A 20186-nucleotide genomic window follows, 5' to 3' on the forward strand; every position below is an offset into this window, starting at 1 on the left:
CTCCATCGCTGCAGGTTTTTCAGAAGGTGTTAGGCAATCCAGAAAAAGGTAAGCAATTATTTTCATGCACACAAAAAAAAAGAAAAAAGATTCAAAGATAAGCTCATTTGTATAAAGCTGTCTTCATGAGAAAAACCCGGAGGCAAAAGAAATGTAATGGCATTGTTAACTGTGAAGGATGATGCCAAGGTAACACAAAAGAGGGGGATGCTTCTAGCCAGGATGAGTCACTGATTTCTGTTTAGCCTTTCAGAAAAAAACTGATCACTAGAAACAATATAAAACACTTTAAGAATCATTCTTAGAGTGAATTAAGGAACTGTAGCTTAAGGGTCATGTCCTCCTCCATACACACACCTAGGAAAGGGAATGGAAACTTGGGTTTAAGTTCCAGCAGTGTATTAGTGCTTGATAACATGGAGAAAAATTGCTCTGGGCCTTGGATTTCCCATTGGTGAAACTGGAGATACTGGCATTGACCTTCACTTCCCAATCCTTTGCCAGGGAGCAGCAAGATGGGCACATCCCTGCAAGGTCTTCAAAGAGGATTTAAAGCTGACTTAGGACTGTAGTGGTTTGTAGCAACACCACTTTATTACTGCCTATAAAGCTACCTAAGAAAGACTGAGAAGAGGGCAGGCACATAGGGATGATTTCTCAAGCTCCAGTGATCTCCAGTGCTCGAATCATAGAGTTATTTTGGTTGGAAAAGATTCTCAAGATCATTGAGTCCAGTTGTTAACCCAACACTGTCACTAACCCATGTCCCTAAGAACTTCATCTGCACGTCTTTTAAACACCTCCAGGGATGGTGATTCAACCACTTCCCTGAGCAACCTGTTCCAATGCCTGACAACGCCCAAGGGCAGTAGCTCTGGCTGGTATGAGATCAGGATCTCATTTTCCTGGGCCACTGTGCCATACAAGCACATCAGACATGGGTACCAGACCAACTCCTATTGCAAGGATGGCACAACCACAAGCAGCTTCAGCTCATGCTCTGCTGCCTCCAGGGGTTGGTCCCTGGATCAAGTAGGAAAAGAAACATCTGTATTTCTGGTTCTGTCAGCTGAGCAGACTCCTACCCAAGAATGATGTTCCATAACCCTCTTCAGCCTATGGCACCATGCTGTGTGAAGGACTCAATATGGGGTTAGCACGTTGCAGGGGTGACACTTGTGCACATGGAGGCTACCTGAAGCACAGACACCCACACAAATTACCATGATAGAAGAGTTCTGACCTAAGCAAATTTGACGGACTGACTGGAAGATCAGAGTCTCTCTTCTGCCTAGGTATATATTTCAAGATCAATGGAGAGAGCCAGTTTCACTCCAGCGGAAGCCAGTATGAAAGTTCTCATCAACTTCAATAGCAGAACAGCAAAGCTCTGGCACTTCAAAGGTTTCTTTCATGGTGCTTATGCTGTTAATAAGCACTATCCTTTCCTTTCAACAGGGCAGCCATCCACAGATTCGCTAACAGCACTTTGGTCTCCAGGGATCTAACCCATGTTTATATAATCACGGCAGTTTGCTTACACAGGCAGAGAGGGGACTGAGAGCTCCTGCTGCATGGATGGAGTCCTGGAGAAACCACAGGGAATTTAGCTTCCAACAAAGGTGTTCTGCTTGTGTTGGAAGTTCTTGCGTTTTCAGTTCTGCAGCACAAAACACTAACTCAGCCCAATCCGCTGAGCAGGAGATGAGTGCTTGGGTTCACATTAAATGAGACTTGTTATCGCACTTCTCTATCAGTTAGGGAGTTGGAGAAGTCCTCTGTGTAGCCCAGAATAGAGTGGCTGAAGAGCATCCATTCTCACCATTTTAAAGCTGAGACAACTCTTAGACTGCAATAGCTTTTTTTTTTTTTTTTTTTTTTTTTTTTTTTTTTTTATTTACTTAAAACTGTAGAAATTACAGAATCACAGAATGTCAGGGATTGGAAGGGACCTCAAAAGCTCATCCAGCCCAATCCCTTCACCGGAGCAGGAACACCCAGATGAGGTTACACAGGAAAGTGTCCAGGCGGGTTGGAATGTCTGCAGAGAAGGAGACTCCACAACCTCCCTGAGCAGCCTGTAAGTCATCTGGACATGAGCCTGGACAACCACCTCTAGGTGGCCCTGCTTGACAGGGCGTTGGACCAGATGATCTCCAGAGGTCCTTTCCAACCTCAATCAGTCTGTGATTCTGTGAAATCCCTTTAAGTACAGGAATAAACTATCTGTTGAACTTCAGTCAGTTTTACTGGAGAACAAATTTGATATCATCATGGACATCCCAGGGTTTTATATGTACACACATAAAATAAATCTACGTACGACGTATGAAATAAATGAAAGAAGAGGTAGCAAAACGAGTCTTGTTCTGATTTCCCATCTCAGCCCAGGCCAGTACCAGATTGCCAGGGAAGCGAGACAGACCCAGGTACCAACGATGTGCTCAGATGTTCCGCTGCTTTATGGGGCTTCTCTTCAATGACAGGGAAAAAATATCGTTGGTACTTGATATCATGGAGAGATGACCACTCACCTCTGGAGAATTGCACTGCTGTGCTCTGGCATGTCCAAAAGAACAGATTCAAGCATGGGGAAAATGTTCTCGTGCATCACCTCTCTAAGGAAAAGGTTTTTTCTTGATGCCTCACCTGCCTTTCACAGGCTGCAACTTATGATCACCACCGTTGGTTATATCATCTGCCATTGCTGAGAAGAGTATGGCTACAACATCTTTGTGAGTTCCCTGCAAGTAATTGCAGGTAGCTGTGAGATCACTAGTCAGCCTCATGTCACCTGGCTAGATAAACTTGGGTCCCTCAGCTTCTCTGTGGGCTTCCAAGGTCCCTCTAAATTACAGTTCTGCCAGGCCCTTAATTTTGTGTCACCTGCTGATTTTCTGAGAGTAACTCTAGTGTTATCCAGGTCATAGGATCTTAGGATCGCAAAGTAGCTCAGACTGGGATCTCAGGAGCTCTACAACCCAGCCTCCTGCTCAGAGCAGGCTCAGCTGCAAAGGCAGAGCACGTTGCTCAGGGCTCTATCCAGCTGTATCTCGAAAATCTGCAGGGATGGGTGCTGCACCACCTCACTGGGCAGCCTCTTCCTCCTCTTAACTGAAGATCATGAACATGCTGGACAATATGGGACTTAGTGCTGACCCTTGGTGCATTCTGCTTATCGCTAGCTGCTGGCTGGACACTAAACATTGATCCATACCCTTGGCTAATGATGTATGGCCTCAGACTGCAGATTAGTACTAAAAACACCATGTATTTCTGTTGTTATTGCAAGATGTCCTACTCTGATGCCTGCAAACAAGCTGATTTCAAGAGCTGCAAATTAATTGCTTAGAGAATGAAATCATACATTCCAAGTACAATGCTGGTCAGGTTGTTTTCACATCCATTCTGCTTTTGCAAAGGATCGGTGTTGAATGTCAGCATTTTGTGAATTTTGAAAGCCAGTGCTTGCTCAAAGTTTTCCTTCCAATAAAGGATTTAGCTTGCTCCAAAGAAAATGAGGAGAGCATGAGAGATGAGGGAAGGTGTTTCTGATGCTGTGCAGAGCTGCAGCTGCCAGACAGCATGTCATGGCCCATCCTGACTGAGCAGCTAACAAGGAAACTAGGCTTTTTTCATTGCCAGACCTGTTTTCTGACCTTTAAAGCATCCTCTCCTTTGAAGTACCAAATAAAATACAAGAACCAGGGTGCCACTCATTTTCTCCACCTCTAAAAGAAGTGTAAGAAAACAAAACAAGCCCTTAAATGTCAAAAATCTCTTCTCCCCTGAGCAGACACTCAACAAATCTTCATGACTGCTGTAAGCTCACGCTGCAAACTCCTGCACTCTGGAAACATGGGCACTTTACCATGACTCCCCACCTGGGCAAGATGCTAAATATTTATAAAAAACAGCCAAGAGCCCTCCTTGCTGGGTCTCTCACGGTGGCTAACCAGCAGCAATGTGAAGCCTTGGGGACACAGAAGTACAAATAATGGTCTGGGAGTCTCCTTTCAGGGTGGTGGCTGAATCACTAGGAGCATGAGAGCAACTGGTCCTAAATGCCCTTGAGCAGGAGGGCTCCTAGACATTTTTTCTCAAAGCACTGTCTTCCACATCTTCCTGTAACTCCACAAGACCCCATTTCTTCATCTCCAAGTCTGGTTTTTAATGCTGCTTGTCTTGAATCTAAAGGGTTTTCTCAATGCGTCAGCAAAAAGAACGTTCTAACCATGACAGCAGCTAGGCTTGAAGGAACAAAAACTTTAATTCCACTGGCCTTTCACATCATTTAGAAGTAAATTTGTGAACTACTCTCTGGGCCTTTGAGGAAGTCAAAAAAGCTTAAGAAAGGTCTTGCTCGGATTGTCCTCTTCAGCAGCTAGTTGGTCCTTTGTAGATAAAACCACTTTGAAAATGTGAGCATTGCTACCCTCTAAAAATGACTTTATTATCCTTATTAAGTCTTGTAGAGTTTATATAGAGAGAAATCCTGATTACCCTTTCTCAAGTGAAAGGGAGTGAGTCTGAGGAGCGGTGTTAGACGGGACCAGAGAGATTAAATCAAATTGCAACTGAAAGAAGATAACTGCCCAGTGCCAAAGGGCGTTTTCTAAGCATAGACAGAGCATTTCAGTGTGGAGTTACTATTTTGCTTGGTTCACGGGACCAGGTAGTGCTCCTCTTGTAGGATATATTTTTAGTACAAGGAGGATTTATCTAGAAGGCAGTGCAGGGAGGGAAGAACGATCCTGTACATGGGCTGGGGCAATCCCAAACACAAATACAGACTGAGTGGAGAATGGATTGAGAGCAGCTCTGAGGAGAAAGACTTGCGGGTGTTGGTTGATGAGAAGCTCAACTTGACCTTGAAATGTGTGCTTGCAGCCCAGAAAGTCAGTCGTATCTTGGGCTGCATCACAAGAAGTGTGACCAGCAGGTGGAAGGAGGTGATTCTGCCCCTCTGCTCTGGTGAGACCCCCCCCTGCAGTGCTACATCCAGTTCTGGGGTCCCCAGCATAAGAAGGATGTGGACCTGTTGGAGCGAGTCCAGAGGAGGGAACTGAAGATGGTCACAGGGCTGGAGAACCTCTCCTGTGAAGACAGGCTGAGAATGTTGGCATTGTTCAGCCTAGAGAAGAGAAGGCTCCAGGGAGACCTTATAGCAGCCTCCAGTACCTAAAGGGGACCTACAAGAGAACTGGAGAGGGACTCTTTACAAGGGCATGTAGTGATGGGACAAGGAGTAATGTGTTTAAATGGAAAGAGGGTATATTTAGATGAGATATAAGAAAGAAATTCTTCACCATGAGGGTGGTGAGGCACTGGAATGGGCTGCCCAGAGAATTTGTAAATGCCCCATCCCTGGGAGTGTTTAAGACCAGGCTGGACAGGGCTCTGAGCAACCTGATCTGGTTGAAGATGTCTCAGCCCATGGCAGGGGGGTTGAAACTAGAGGATCTTCAACATCCCTTCCAACCCAAACCGTTGTATGATTCTCTTTGATACCGTGATCTTTTAAGCCAGAAGACAAGGAAAGAGAAAGATCAGCACAGCAAGCTCTCTCCAGGCAGCCCAGGGAATTTAGTTACATGTTTATTATTAATTGCAGCTGTCCCACTGCTGTTCGCAGCTCTCAGGGCTGTAAGCAGCAGGGTACATTGGGGTTCCCCCAAGCCCTGCATCTTGTGACATGGGCAGCATCAGAGGAGGGATAACACGTCCCTGACTTCCTGGTGGGTAAATTCACACCTGCCTCTTTCCTTTAGTCTCCACTGATGAATTCCAGAGAGAAGCAGAGTGGGCAAGAGTCAGGAGAAGAGGGGAGGCAGTCCATTGAGGTTCAGTCCTTTGGGCAGGTGGCAGACAGCAGAATTTATACGGCAACATTCGGACATCTGTGCCAGAGCCAGGCTCCCTACATAGCATGCAGAACCAAGTCAAGCAGGCCTGAGGTGTGATTCATCTCAGCCTGTGGCATATGTCTAAATTAGAGCAGATGAATCACTCCCTTGAAATTTCTCCACTGAATATAAGCTCCTGTCGCTACCAGGAAGCCGAGCTCTGCTGCAGGTGTTTGAAAGCAAAGGCTTCTTCTTGCAGCTGGTTTGCCCATACTACCCTCTAGACAAGGAAACTGAGGCACCAGCACAGCCCAGACTCCACTTTTGTAATCTGGACTTGGAAGACACCTACCAGTGCGCAGCATGAGTGCTTGGTTCCCTCTCAGTGGGATGCGGGGAATGAAAGACATTAGAGGGCATGTAGCACTCACTACTCAAGTAGCTACAACTTTATGGCGTGTGCTTATGGACAGGGATGACCTAAGGGGTTTATCTGTGGAAGAAGAACAAAGCCAGGAGAATAATAGCTATGGATAGCAGCTGTTGTGTTAGGCCGCTCGGTTAAGGAGCAGAGCTGTGCTGCCTCACACCAGCTTCTGAGATGCTTCTCTGCTCTGCTACGGATGTGCTGTTCAACCTTGGCCAGGTCATTTAGACCTTGCTAGTTTTTTAAAAAGGTTATCTTGTGATGGACTTGTGATTTTGGGAAAGAAAGTTGCAAAGAAGGTGGGGAGACTGGGACTCTGGGAATAAAAGGGTGACTGGTGTGGGGCTCAGTCCCATGGTCTTTGTAGCATCCAAGTTTCCTTCTCACCATGTAGCAGCCCTGAAGATGTTTGATCCCACAACCCTGACAGCACTTGGGGCACAGTGAGCAGGGCAAGGAGTGGTTTCTGATTTGGGGTCACATTTGTGCTTAAAACTGATTTTAATTTCAAGCTGTAATCAGATGAGCATAGTGGGTATGGAAGTGGCCACAGACGCTGCAGTTATTTTCATGGAATCAGGATGGGAAGCTGTGGGCTTGGCCTGTGCAATGAATCTGTAGGAGATGTGGGCTGGAAAAAGAAGAAAAGCTTTTCTTTCTAATCAGATATTCAAACACAATTAAAAAAGGCAGGGAGGTTACAATAGCATGAAAAATTACTTGTCATTTAAACTATTTATTCTATTTTTTCATATTTGCCTTGCTGTAAGAGTTGGTTCCTAAAATAATAAAAATAATCCATAGTGTAGCTGGCTCCTATCATGTTTGCAAATCTCAGGAACAGTCATGAACTCACCTGAACAAATAACTCTTTGGGCTGCCAGCTCCCTTATCTCTCCCTGTCACGTTGTCCCACCCTCCTGCATTGTGTGTACCCAGCACAACAAGCCACCTCACACCCTCAAGCCTCCTGATGTGATTAACTGTGGCATCTTTAATAAAACCTGCAGCAATATTTGCTTCTAAAGCAGAGTGAATATTTCATTTCCCCCTCCTCCTTTATTTTACCAAATTCCATTTTTATTTCATTGTATAATTAATCAGGCACTGGAGCATATGACAGCTCTGCTTAAATTTAGTTCTCACTGCTCCTACGTAGCCTTGACAGATACGGTTGGCTGGTCAAACACAGAGTTGAATTTGTCTGAAAAAAAACAACACAGAAATTACCAAACTGGATCAGACCATTACTCAGTCAAGGAGAACATCTTGTCTTCAATGTCAGTGAGCATCAGGCACTTCAGAGGGTGAGAGGTGCACTGGGTGCTGGAGGAGAACACAACACTGAAACACAACTTGTCCAAAGGGTGAGATGTTCCTAAGCCTTGTGGTCCTCTGCCATGGGAGATGGGTTGTGTCCAGCACATGAAGGACACACATAGAATAGTTTGGGTTGGAAGGGACCTCCAAAGCTCATCCAGTGCCACCCCTGCCATGAGCAGGGACATCTTCACCAGCTCAGGTTGCTCAGAGCCCCATCCAGCCTGGCCTGGGATGTCTCCAGGGATGGGGCATCCACCACCTCTCTGGGAAACCTGGGACAGTGTTTCACGACCCTTAAGATAAAAAATTTCTTCCTCATTTCTGGCTTGAATCTCCCCTCCTTTAGTTTAAAACCCTCACCCCTTGTCCTATCACACCAGGCCCTGCTAAAAAGTCTGTCCCCGTCTTTCTTATTGACTCCTTTTAAGTACTGAAAGGCCACACAAACACACACACTCCTGCACCCTGAGTAGCTGCTGAGCTTTGAGTTCACACAGAGAGCCTGTAGGATAGTCCAGTCTACTTGGACCTTGACTAACCAAGGTGTGTGCAAAGCCTGAAGGCTGGTCGAGGGCTTGAAGCTCACGCAAACATCTGTGGGTAACGTAGGACAGAATAATTTCTGTGAAGTGCAGAGATCCAGGCACTAAAACCTAAAATGTGAGGTTGTTTAAGTCCTATACTGATCTTTACAGTAGGGAAGTGCAGCATAGAGTTTGCTGGTGTACAGGACTGTGGGATTTTTATTTTTGTTTTACCCTTTCCTAAGACTGCAGCATCTCCAAGTTTCATTCAGTTCACCTTCCCACTAAACACCAAACATATGCAAGCCGGTTTTCTGCACTACTGCACTGACTTGCTTCTGCTCCATGACCCCCTCCAGCTCCATGCAGGTCTGTTCTTCCAGGTTATTATTCCCATAGCTAGGTAAGCTGGACCTATATCTTGCTTCTTGGTCACCTGATATCAGGAAACATCTCCCAGAGCAGGACGGGGCTTGGACATGGCCATGCCAGCACCTGTATGTTTCTCAGGGTGACTGACCATGTCAGGACATCAGGTAACAATGTGGCGGCCACAGAATTTAGTAGGTGAACAGTTTGAAGAGTTGGGGTGTTTGATAGGAAGGGGGATGAGGAAAGGAGCATGGGAGTCAGATCCTCATGTGGGGAGACACTGGGAGCAAGTCCTCATCTAAATAACAGCAAAGGCAAATATATATATAGATATATATTTGAGAAAGAGAGTGAAACAGAGAGGAGGTAAATTTGCACATATATTTATACATATTACCCAAATTCCGAGTTGCAAAGAGACCTTATTAAATCAAAAATGAAGGATTACCTTTTGAAAAATACAATGAAACAAATCAGATTGCCAAAAGCGTGGGATTTTCCAAGTGGGAGCAGGCTGGGAAGAGCTTTCACTGGCATCTAGTGGTATGTTGTAGAGGTAGAGTCGCTGCAGCTCTTGATACTTTTTTTTTTCACTTCCCAGTTGGGTTTCCCCAGGAAAGCGGAGACTGCAGACTGAGAGGTCACCACTTCCAAACTGGGCTTAAGAAGAGGAACTTTTGGACCTAGCCTAACCCTGCCCTGACAGTTTTGTCTATGAAGCCCCTTTGGAGATGACCATGAGGCATTCTGAGTCTATTTTTGACCACATGAGCAAAACTTAGGGGTCATACCAAGGCATGTTCAATCTTTTCTTGGACTTTGGGGCTTTATATGAGCCTGAGGGGAGAGCAAGTCTGGTCTGTTTGAAGGAGACCATGAGATGTGGGGGGACTCACCTGGGAAAACGTGGATGTCAGTGGAAGAGGAGCTCTGATGACATATGTCGTCTGCCCTACTAGAGGCATCCACTTTAGAATAAGGTAAATTGTGCCTTGATAGACAAATGGACACCAACACAGCTGAAACAGTACAATCCTGGCCCCTTCCTCCCGATCTCTCTGGCAGCAAAGGAGTCACACAAATGGTCCCCCCAGCTGCTCCAGGTGAGCCCCTCATCCATGTCCTGACTCACACCAAGATGGACCCAGCTGATGGAGCCACTCGCTGGCAGCATCCCAACTGCTGGGTGCCAGGGAGAGGCAGGATTTGTGGGAAGGTGAAGAAGTGGGAAGGATGGAAAAGGAGGACATGTTTCCTAAGCAGTCCTGCACAAGATGAAACTTGTTTCACCATAACTGAGGTCTTCTGTGGCTCACGCTACCATCATGGTCTCTCCTTTCTCACTGGGACCTGCTGTGTCACTTCCATGCATTGAGATCTTCAGTGGAGCAAATTGAATGTTGTGCATGCACTGGTATAAGGATGGTTGGATTTGTATGGCTTCTTCCTTCATTGGACTGGGATACAAGCTGACATGTAGCAGCATAGAATCATAGAACCATAGAATGTCCTGAGTTGGAAGGGTCCCATGAGAATCATCGAGTCCAACTCCTGTCCCTGCAGGTGACAACCTCACAGTTCACACCGTGTGTCCAGTCTCTTCTTGAATCTTCATAGTAATGCGGCTGCCTCATACTGCTGGTTTATACTGGGGTAGGAAGTACATCAGCAGACTTGTTCCAAGGCATATGCAATGTGTAGACTAGATCTGAACTGCAGGGACCCTGTAACCTTGAACTTCCTTGAGTGGTCTGAGCCAGGCACCTCACCATCTCCTGCCTCAGTTTCCCTGAAGCAAAGAGGAGGAGAATAGCATGTTTGCAGCCTTTTGTCATGCATATGCACCTAAAACCCTCCCAGAGAAGCATCCTGGGCTAAAGCTTCCTGCTGAGTCTCTAAGCCTCATTGTGCAGGGCAGATCCAGGAAGGGCTGGGCACTTCCTGTGAGGTCCTGCTGAGGCTCAGCCTCTACCAGGTGCTCCTCATCACTCTGCTAAATCAAGTCCATATGCCTGAGTGTCCAGCTTTGTCACATCTGCATGCTCCTTTTGTGCTTTCACTGAGCGTTAAAAGGGATCCTTTGCTGGTAACTAGGAACCAGCCTCAGTTGCTGCCTCCCACCTGGGGGGTTGCAACTGCTATGGATACAGAAGTACTCCTTGAAATGCATCTTTCCTCTCCTGATGCTTCCTGGAGCAAGTCCCAGACAATCAGCCTGGGAGGGAGGAAGGATGCTCTCAGCACTGTGGGATGTTTTCCTTCCCACAAAAACAACAATTAAAAAAAAGGGGGGGGGCGGGCAAAAAAGGCAAATAGTCTCAGCTGGAGCTGGGAGAGAAATGGCCTGATCCTGACCCTCTGGCTGCCAGTGCAGGATGGGGGACCAGAGATGCTGGGGGAAACTACAATTCCCAGAAGGCAGTGCGAGCTGGGGACCCTTCCAGCTTCCCACCAATATAGCGGTGCAGAAGAAAGGCACATCAGGGAGAAATTCCTCTGCTCTCCCTCCCCGAGCTCCCGCTAACACCTTGGTGGTGGCATGAAAATCCGTCTCAGCATTGCGAGTCGAGAGCATCTCCCCTGTCCTCCCCTTGCTCCTTCAACCTTTGCTCTTTGTCTTTGTCTCTCTTCACCCTTCCTCCGGTAGCTCTCACTGCTCTGGCCACAGACTTCCTTTAGGTCAGCCCAGCTGCGGCTGCAACACAACTTGCAGCCAAGTCGCAAACACTGTTGTGCCATTGGGAATGCCCTGAAGGAGAGAAATGCCAGCCAGAGGTTGATGGCCAGCTCAGGTAAGATGCTTTCGGCCAAACGCCCTTGATTTGTCCGGGTAGCCCAAAAAAAAGGAAAGAAAAAGATGAAGCGACTCCCTGGGGTCTGGTTCTGCCCTTGATTCAAACCCAGAGACCGGGGATTGCAGAGCTGGAAGTAAAGGCAGGATTTGGATCTGTAGGATCTGGATACTGAAAATTAATTTAAATAATAATAATAAACGAAGAAAGTAGGTAGGAATTTCTTCTTTTACCCTGGTCTGAATTCAGGGATTTGTTGCTTTTGGCAAAACCCAGAGGCAATTGAAATGCTGCTGCTGGTGCGTTGTCTCCTCTAAGGGATCAACGGGAGCATCCGTGGCAAGGAGAGAGGCCACGGACACCTGCAGCCCCTCAGCATCAGACCCAGCAGGAGGGTCCTCAGTGGTGGGAGGCTGATGACCTTCCTCAGTAAAAATACACTGTTAAACTTCTTTGAATCCTTTTTCCAGCCTGCTGATGCTGAGGCTTGGTCTGCTGAGTTAAAACCAATTGTAGGTGTCACATAGCTGCTCCCCTACCTCGGGATGGGGTGTGGACCCATGGTGTCTCCTAGCCACTAGCAAACCTTAGACTTAGATCCTGTTCCGAGGGTGTGTTTTGTCTCTCTTGGCTCAGTATAACTAAGCAGGTAATTGGGTTTGGGGTTTTATTTTTGTTTTCCTGGGATTCCTCTGTACCAATATGGAGAATTCAGCTTGGACAGGAGCACTGTTCATGGAATCATAAAATGGTTTGGGTTGGAACGGACCTTCAAAGTTCCCCCAGTGCCACCCCTGCCATGAGCAGGGACATCTTCACCAGCTCAGGTTGCTCAGAGCCCCGTCCAGCCTGGCCTGGGATGTCTCCAGGGATGGTTCATCTACCACCTCTCTGGGAAACCTGGGACAGTCTCACCACCCAACTGTTATTTTACCACCCAACAGTATTTTACAACCCATGGTTGTGCTTCAGTAGTGACTCTTGCCAGAATCAGCGGGAATCCAGATGGGTCAACTGAAGGGAAAACACAAGCGGTGTGACCAAATCTGAAATAGCTTTCCCCATTTCAACTGTCCTCTGAAATCTGAAGTGGCTGCTCACTTCACTTACCACTCTGACCTCTCTCCTCTGAGGAGCACGTAGCTGTAAAGTGCGTCACACTTGTTTTAGGATGTTTATACTCCAAATCTCCCGTCACTTGTCCTCTCATCTATGGCAACCCCTCTCCCCAGTCCCCTACACCTCGATGACAGGCTGTCCAGGGACTTCTCTTCTCATCCACAGCCTTCCCAGTGATCCAGACCTGCAGGAACGGACTTCACTGACAACCCATGCCCTTGCTGGCAGCTTGTCCTATAACTGGTGATTTTGGCAGCCCCCCACCTTCAGCCATCAGTACCATTATTAGAAGCCTTCCCAGCCACCTATACTCTCACTGACAGTCATCTCCAGCACCACCATCTTCCTCCCTTCAGTCTTCCTGGCTCTTTTCCCTGGTGCAGTTCAGAGTTCTGAGAGATGTTGCTTGCATCTCTGTTGGCCCTGATTATTTTTTTTTCCTAACAAAAATACATAGGACCCAGACCCTACTGTCAATTGAACCTTCTTGAAAGGGACAAAGTCACTTAAAGTTACCATGTGTCACTTCTCCAGCTGCCCACCGAGGACACCACAGACATGTCTTCCCCTGTGCATGGAGGTCACCCAGGACAAAGCAGAGCAACTGAGTTTTGCAAGTTTGTTTTTTTTAATACATTGGGGGGTTTTTGTTGCTGCACAGTCACTCATAAAAAATGGGTCTAATTACAACAATTACTGCAGAGTGCATTTAATCAAGTAACTTATTTACTTATAAATCTACTTGGTCAAAGGACAGAGGACTATTCTGGGAGTAAATCACTAGTGTGGCAATAGTAGAGCCAGAACTTCAATGCAAATGCATCACAGGTCCCCCCATCACCAGGGGAAATTAACCTGTTCCTGCTCTGTCTGCTGGAGCCCAGATGAGTCTGTGGCTTCACAGGACTCAGGTTCAGTCCCCCATGGAGCAGCCAAGGTGCCACCCCTTGTGTTTACAAGGAGCACACAGCAGGTGGAGAAGAAATAATGACCTAATAATTTTCCCTTTATTTTTTCAGTCCAGTGATCTGGGTCTCCAGGAATGCCAGGGAATCCTCTTCAGGAGATGAGAGGTGGCAAGATATGGAGTTACAAACATTGTGTCTGCAAGCTGAGGTGGAAGGAGGCTGCGAAATGAGGAAGACCACACACTCCTTGTTGGCCCGGAGCTGGCGTCCAGCAGCAGCACCCTTTCCCTTACGGGGAATAAAGTGCATCCATTAAAGTACACCTTGATGTGCGTGTCCTGATGGTTTTTGTATCTTCCCAGACAGTCCATCCTCGTAACGCTGTGGCTTTTTTGTACCTGTTGGCTGCTTGGCAGCCTCATCATGCACCACTCAGTGCAGGGTGCTGCTGCCATGAAGGACTTGGTTAAGCGCATGGTGGTAAAGACACACCCATGTCAGGAGTGCGGTAAATCCTTCACCAAGAAAGGGAACCTGAAAAGACATCAACGGATCCATACGACAGAGGAGCTTTTCACTTGTGGGGAGTGCGGGAGGCGCTTCACCACCCGGGGACACCTCACAACCCACCAGAGCATCCACACAGGAGAGAGGCCCTTCTGCTGCGGGGAGTGCGGGCGCTGCTTCCGCCTGGAGATATGTCTGGCTGCCCACCAGAAGACACACACCAAGGGTGGTCCCTATGTCTGTGCCCGCTGCGGTAAGAGCCTGAGCACAAAGATCTACTTCAACATCCACATGAGGACCCACAGGGAGAAGAGGCCATTTGCCTGCACTGAGTGTGGGAAGAGCTTTGTGAAGAAGGGGACCCTCACTGCCCATAAGGAGATCCACAAGAGGGAGAAGCCCTTCAAATGTCCAGACTGCAGCAGGTGCTTTGGGCAAAGTGCCACGCTGCTGGCCCACCAGAAGATTCACCTTCGTGGGGGGCCTTTCATATGTACTGAGTGCGGGAAGAGCTTGAGCACCAAGCGATACTTCAACGTTCACCAGAGGAACCATGCTAAGCAAAAGCCGCTTGAGGGACATATCAGTGGTGTGCCTCTCCAGGTCATCCAGGTTAAAGAGGAGCCTGATTTTGCCTTCAGGTCAGAGGAGAATATGTTGGAGAATATGTCCCATGAAGGAGATGTAGCCCAGGGATATAGCATACCTAGAAACCCACCTAATCCAAAAAGTCCTCCTTGGAAAATCCAGATGAAGAAGGAACCAGAACCACCCACTGATGACATAGCAAATATTACTGCAATAGCCTGCCAGAAACTTTACATCAAGGAAGAGCCACCAGAAAACCTGGACTATGGAAAGCTCTTTGATCCAAAGATCCCACTGATGGCTTTACAGGGGAGACAGATTAAAAAGGAAGAAGATGCCGATGGGCAGCATGAATGGGAAGAGCCCATAGCCGTTAACCATGTACTCCATGTGAAGGAAGAACCACGGGAAAACATTGAGTTTGGGATGCATTATGGGCAGAAGCCAAACCTCAGTGCTATGCAGAGGATACAAATTAAAGAAGAACCCAGTGTGGAGACCAGCCACCAGAAGAACCAAAGCCCAAAGAGGAAGCAGAAGAAGTGCTATTGGCCCACCGAAGAGGGGATGCTGGACAACTGGGAGAGATCCATGCCCAAGAAAGATCCCTCAGCAAAAGGACCTCTCAAGGGTGAACGGATATTCCCCTGTCCTGAGTGTGGGAAGAGTTTCAATCAGAAATCAAACCTGACCAGACACAGGAAGATTCACACGAGCGAGGGGCCATACAAGTGCAGCGAGTGCGGGGAGTCCTTCCGCATGAACCGCAAGCTGATCCGCCACCAGCGGGTCCATGTGAGCGAGCCTTTCAAATGCACTGAGTGCGGGAAGAGCTTCACCCAGAGATCAAATCTGGTCCGGCATCAGAGGATTCACACCAAGGAGGAGCCCTACCAGTGCCCTGAGTGCGAGAAGACCTTCAACCAGAAGGCCAACCTCTTCCGTCACCAAACAATCCACGTCCGCATGGGACCCTGCAAGTGCACCAAGTGTGGGAAATGCTTCCCCCAGAAGCGCAACTTGATTAAACACCAGCTCCTCCACTCCCGAGGTGGGGCCTACAAGTGTGGGGTCTGTGGGAAGCGCTACCGGCTGAAGAAGTACCTGAGGAGGCACCAGAAAATCCATACACGGGAAGGAACTGCTCCCTGTCCGAGACAAGGAGAGACCACAAGGACCAGCAGTGGACCCCGCCACACTGAACAGAGAGCACTGGCCCCCATGAGGAGTGAAGAGGAGAGCTGAGTGTGTCTATGGCCTGCTTCTGGGGGAAAGTCTTTTGGGAAAAGGGAGGGATGGAGACAAACTCTGCTCATCTCGTGTGGGGTATCTGGGGGTGGGGAAGTCAACCTGAAGGGACAGTGAGGTTGAGAGAAACCTCTGCAACTTTTCTGGGGACAACCCTCAGGGTGTCACCTGCTCACAGCTCTGGGATGGGACTGGAGAGTGAAACCTTCTCAGAGCACCGGGAATGCAGAGATAAGAGCTTGGCATCCTTCATAATGGTATGCCTGTGCCTCCAAAGGCTGCTAAGGTTGTAGATGCCAGAATTGTCTCGTGTGGGCAATATATAGCCAGAAGAACCAGGTAGGATTTCTTTTTATTACGTTACTGTGTTTCTGAGAAAGCTGAAGGGAACCTCTCCTATCTCCACAAGGTTTTAAAGCAGAGGCCAACTCTCTTCATCCCTCTCATATAGTTCTGATCCACACCTTGATCCTACTGGGCTGATGGACCCTAGTCAACTGAGTGGTACAGATTTGGGACAAACTACTGCCAGCCAGACCAGGATTTTAAGAATTAATCCTCTAAAACAGACTCTCAGATTGGCTTAAGCCAGGTCCCTAAAAGTGAGTTATGTAAAATCAATGACTCTTTTTCCAAAGCTAGCCCAGAGGCCAGCGGACCGTATTCTGGTTTGTACCCCTGCAACCCCACTGCGCAGATGTAAATGAGAATGGCTTTTAGCATCAGGTTTTACATCACTGATGAGCAGGTGGCTTTGCCACAAGTCTCAGAGACATTGGTGTCTTCACCAGGTTGAGCTGATACTAGTGCTGGTTCTCAGTCTCATGCTTCTGTACCTGTTACTGTGAAGCTCTTGATAAGATATTGACTTTATTTGGCATGACTTAGGGAATTCAAACCAAGCAGCAGGAATAGCCGAAAAAATCTTCAGACTTTATGGACTATAGAACTGGAAATTACTTCCCTGTTGGGATGTTTTGCCTTCCTCTCCCTGGTGTAAAGGGCAGCCTACTTCTGTCCTTTCACCTATGAACTGTAAACAAGTTTATTGATATGAAGCTTTCCCTCAAATCCCTCTAACCTGGTGGAGATTCATTTCTGAGGCAGAAAAGACTGACATAGAGGGGAAAACAACAAGTTTAGGATGTTCTGGGTGTGACTAAGGAACACCCCTGTTGGTAAAATGGGCCTCGGTCATATGGTGGGTAGATGCTTCACTGCAGGACTGGGAAACTCTCACTAGATGTCTGGCATTTATTTTCTTATAATTAACCTAGCATAGGGCCATAGAGATCTTTACCAGGAAGAAGAACTAGTATGAAAGGTTTACCGGTTGTATTATTGTGTCCCTGCACATAGAGAGGGCAGCGAGTCAATTTCAGTAGTTTTCCTGGTCATCACTGGTTCTTCCACCATTGACAATGGCCAGTGTGGGTGTCCCAGCTTGTGGGGAAAATCATGGCTGATAGTTTTTAATATCTTCTCAATAAAGAAATTATTTAAAGAAAAAGGGAAACAAGGTGAGCCTCTTTTTTTGTTCGTTTGGTTGGTTACTTTTTTTTACAAGCCATCACTGAGAGAACCACATTGCATTCTATCCACAGTGCAGCAGGTGAACACTGCCAGAGCAACATGCATGAGTGGTAACCCAATGGATGTTGGTGATGAGTTGACCAGCTCTCCACCAACCATACTGAAAGCTCAGACCTCCACATATTGACCCCAGGGCAGTAAATGACCCACACACAAGTACTATGTGAAGTGCCCTAAGGTGTCTGTGTAGGGCTAGAAGGACACATGCCTTATGGGAGGCCTCGACCTTTGTGGATGAGAAATAGGATGCCAGGAAGGGCATTTCAAATTAAACTAGACACCATCGTGTAGGAAACTGAAACAATGCCCTAAGTATGGGTGTTTTCATCCGTGAGCCAAATAAACTGCACACTCATGTCCCACTGAGGGAGCACAACGCTCTATGTAAAAATGGAATCTTCCTTTGGTGCCATCAAGATCTGCCTGAGATGCCATGTTATGACTTTCTCAAGGACACCTCCCAAGAGATGCCTTGCAGGTACTTCGGGCTGCCAGCACTGGTGTGGGCTGCTGACAGTTGTTTTGGGTTTGGATAAGGACCATGGAATAATCCCAGCTCTATGAGAAAAAATTGATTTATCTGAGGATTGAACAAAACCAAATCCTCACTCCCCAGGAGCAAAACAGCCTTCATCCTTTCCTCCCTAAACCCATTAAAAAGGCTTCCAGATAATAAAATGTTTAAAATCTAAATAATTGCCCATTCTCCACTGCACAGATTTTGTGCAGAAAACCACATCTCTAAGCATTCACTGAGCAGTTTCAGTCACCAAGTGAAAAGGATGCCCACTAGGTCTGATTTTGCCTTCAGGTCTATACAGTAAATTCAGCGTGGTCAAGCTGAAACCAATGGAGTTAAATCAAAGTAAAAATTACATTAAAAAAAGAGAGATCCAAGCTCTGTTGACTTTTAAAAAGAACTCTCCTGGTCTTTCACAGTGGTCGGGTAGGGCTTGTCTTGAAACAATTGCTGTCCTATTTCTAGCCATGCACATTGTTTCTCCAGATTTCAGGAGGAATTTGGCTGTGGGACCTTTTTTGATCACCTCTTTGACTCACTGACTATCTGTGTGTGACATCTGAGCATCAGTTCAGTCTCCAGCATTCGGCATGGCCTGTCTGGAGGAGAGATTGAGATGGGTTGTGTTGGGAGCACTGGTGCAAAAGTGCATATTTCATGCATTGATGCGACTCATGGGGCTAATTGGTGCTCAGCATATTCTAGTATGGTGGGAATGAGAGAGTCTTCGGGGCCAGAGCAAGCATCTACTCTGACATAAGTGTCCTGGGATGTTTATTTGTCCTTTGAGGACATGATAGTTCCCATGAGAACTTCTTCAAGAATCCCAGGCTGCAGGGAGCCTGGTGTCCCCACAGATGGGGAGTGAGGAGAGGAAAAAGACCAGGGTGAAAACTGAGCAACAGGACACCCAGTATCACATGTGCTTTATCTGTTCACTTTCTACTAGCAGCCTTCCTGGGGAATGAGTATTTACTTACCATCACACTTAGCTACCCCTGATCCCATCCAGGGCCAAAGTGATGCAACCAGGTAGCAGCACATGGGACCAGGTTATCAAGCTGAACTGCCTGTAGCCAAGGCATGCTTGGAGACAGTGCCCCCATCTAATTGCACAGGAGGTGATTACAGCCCATTGCTGTCCTTCCTAGAAGGACAGCTCACTGTTTGTTTCCGCTCCAAGATTTCTGTCTCCTCTGCTTCGGTCTGGCCTCTTCCCTGGGGAGCTGCAGTTTCAAAGACATTGACCTCCTCCAAGTCACCGCAAAAGCACAAGTGGGAAGCAGAGATCTGGAGAACCTTCCCTACCAAGTCACAAAGACCTTACCCTTCTTCATCATCTGAAGAACAGGATAAGATGCTTTGCAAGTTGAATAAGATACAGACTGTTCTCATTTCTACATGTGTGTTGGCCTCTGAGGAATGAAACAGGTTGAACAGTGAGGGTCTGAACATAGAGGACAATTTCTACTAGGAAAGTAACAGGGTTTTGAAGTCATGCAAGAAAAATCCATCATCGTACTTGTGCTGAAGTTCACTGGCCTTTAGACATGTCTGCAGAGCAGAAAAACAGTTCCTACAGGAGAGCTGGAAAGAGCATTGATGTGAGCTCACTTTGCAGAGAAATGGACTTTAAAGAAGAAACCAAACATTTCAAGACCAGGCTGGATGGGTCTCTGAGCAACCTGATCTGGCTGAAGATGTCCCTGGTCATTGCAGGGGGGGTGGACTAGATGACCTTTGAAGGTCCCTTTCCAACCCCAAATATTCTATGATTCTATGCTATTGTCAGCTACAAGCTAAGCAGCCTTGTAAACTAGTTGTTCCTAGTCATTTCTCAAAGTGTTGGCCTTGGGTTCAGCAGACAGAAATTACTAAGAGGCTTTTTGCTGCCCAGGTGAGCTGTGGTGCATTGTGCATAGTCAAGAGCACACGCTTCTTCAGCCGGTGTTGCAGGGCCCAAAACTTCCTACCCAAAAGGTCAGGGAAAACTGGAGCTGCTTTTTCCAAGGTTTCAAAACCGGGTTCTAATAACTTTTTGTGTTTTTTTATTTTCCTGAGGATGGTTCTGGTCAATGGCAAGTTGAACATGAGCCAACAGTGTCCCTGGAGCCAAGAGGGACCCGTGTCCTGGTGCATCCAGCACAGCACGGCCAGCCGGGCAGGGAGGGGATTGTCCCACTTTGCTCTGCACCTGGAGCATTCACTGTGTGCAGGGCTGGGGACACAGGGTAAAAAGGAGATAAAGCTACTGGAGAGTGTCTAGAGGAGGAACACGAAGTTGGTGAAGGGTTTGGAGGGGAAGCTGTATGAGGAGCAGCTGAAGTCACTGGGATTGTTCAGGCTGGAGAAGAGAAGACTGAGGGGAGAGCTCATGGCGGCTCCAGCTCCTCACAAGGGGAGGAGGAGGGGCAGGACT

At 47.4% G+C, this 20186-nt stretch overlaps 1 protein-coding gene across 2 annotated transcripts; it reads left to right on the forward strand.

Moving 5' to 3' along the window:
* Positions 1-10911: 10911 nt before the first annotated feature.
* LOC102097113 (zinc finger protein 260) lies at positions 10912-17164 on the forward strand. 2 transcript variants are annotated; one of them, XM_065050326.1, is made up of 2 exons: positions 10912-11284; positions 13428-17164. In XM_065050326.1, exon 2 carries the CDS (start codon positions 13735-13737, stop codon positions 15649-15651), a length of 1917 nt encoding a protein of 638 aa, XP_064906398.1. In that variant the 5' UTR covers positions 10912-11284; positions 13428-13734; the 3' UTR covers positions 15652-17164. The 2 variants fall into 2 exon arrangements, with proteins under 2 accessions (XP_064906398.1, XP_005511346.4); XM_005511289.4 differs by having other exon boundaries at positions 10913-11284; positions 13423-17164.
* The last annotated feature ends 3022 nt before the right edge of the window (positions 17165-20186 follow it).

This window comes from Columba livia, chromosome 2 (genome assembly GCF_036013475.1).
Source record: "Columba livia isolate bColLiv1 breed racing homer chromosome 2, bColLiv1.pat.W.v2, whole genome shotgun sequence".
NCBI classification, from domain to species: Eukaryota; Metazoa; Chordata; class Aves; order Columbiformes; family Columbidae; genus Columba; species Columba livia.

Excerpts from the sequence above, each read along its gene's own strand:
- LOC102097113 (XM_065050326.1), top strand. The coding sequence starts at position 13,735 with ATGCACCACTCAGTGCAGGGTGCTGCTGCCATGAAGGACTTGGTTAAG.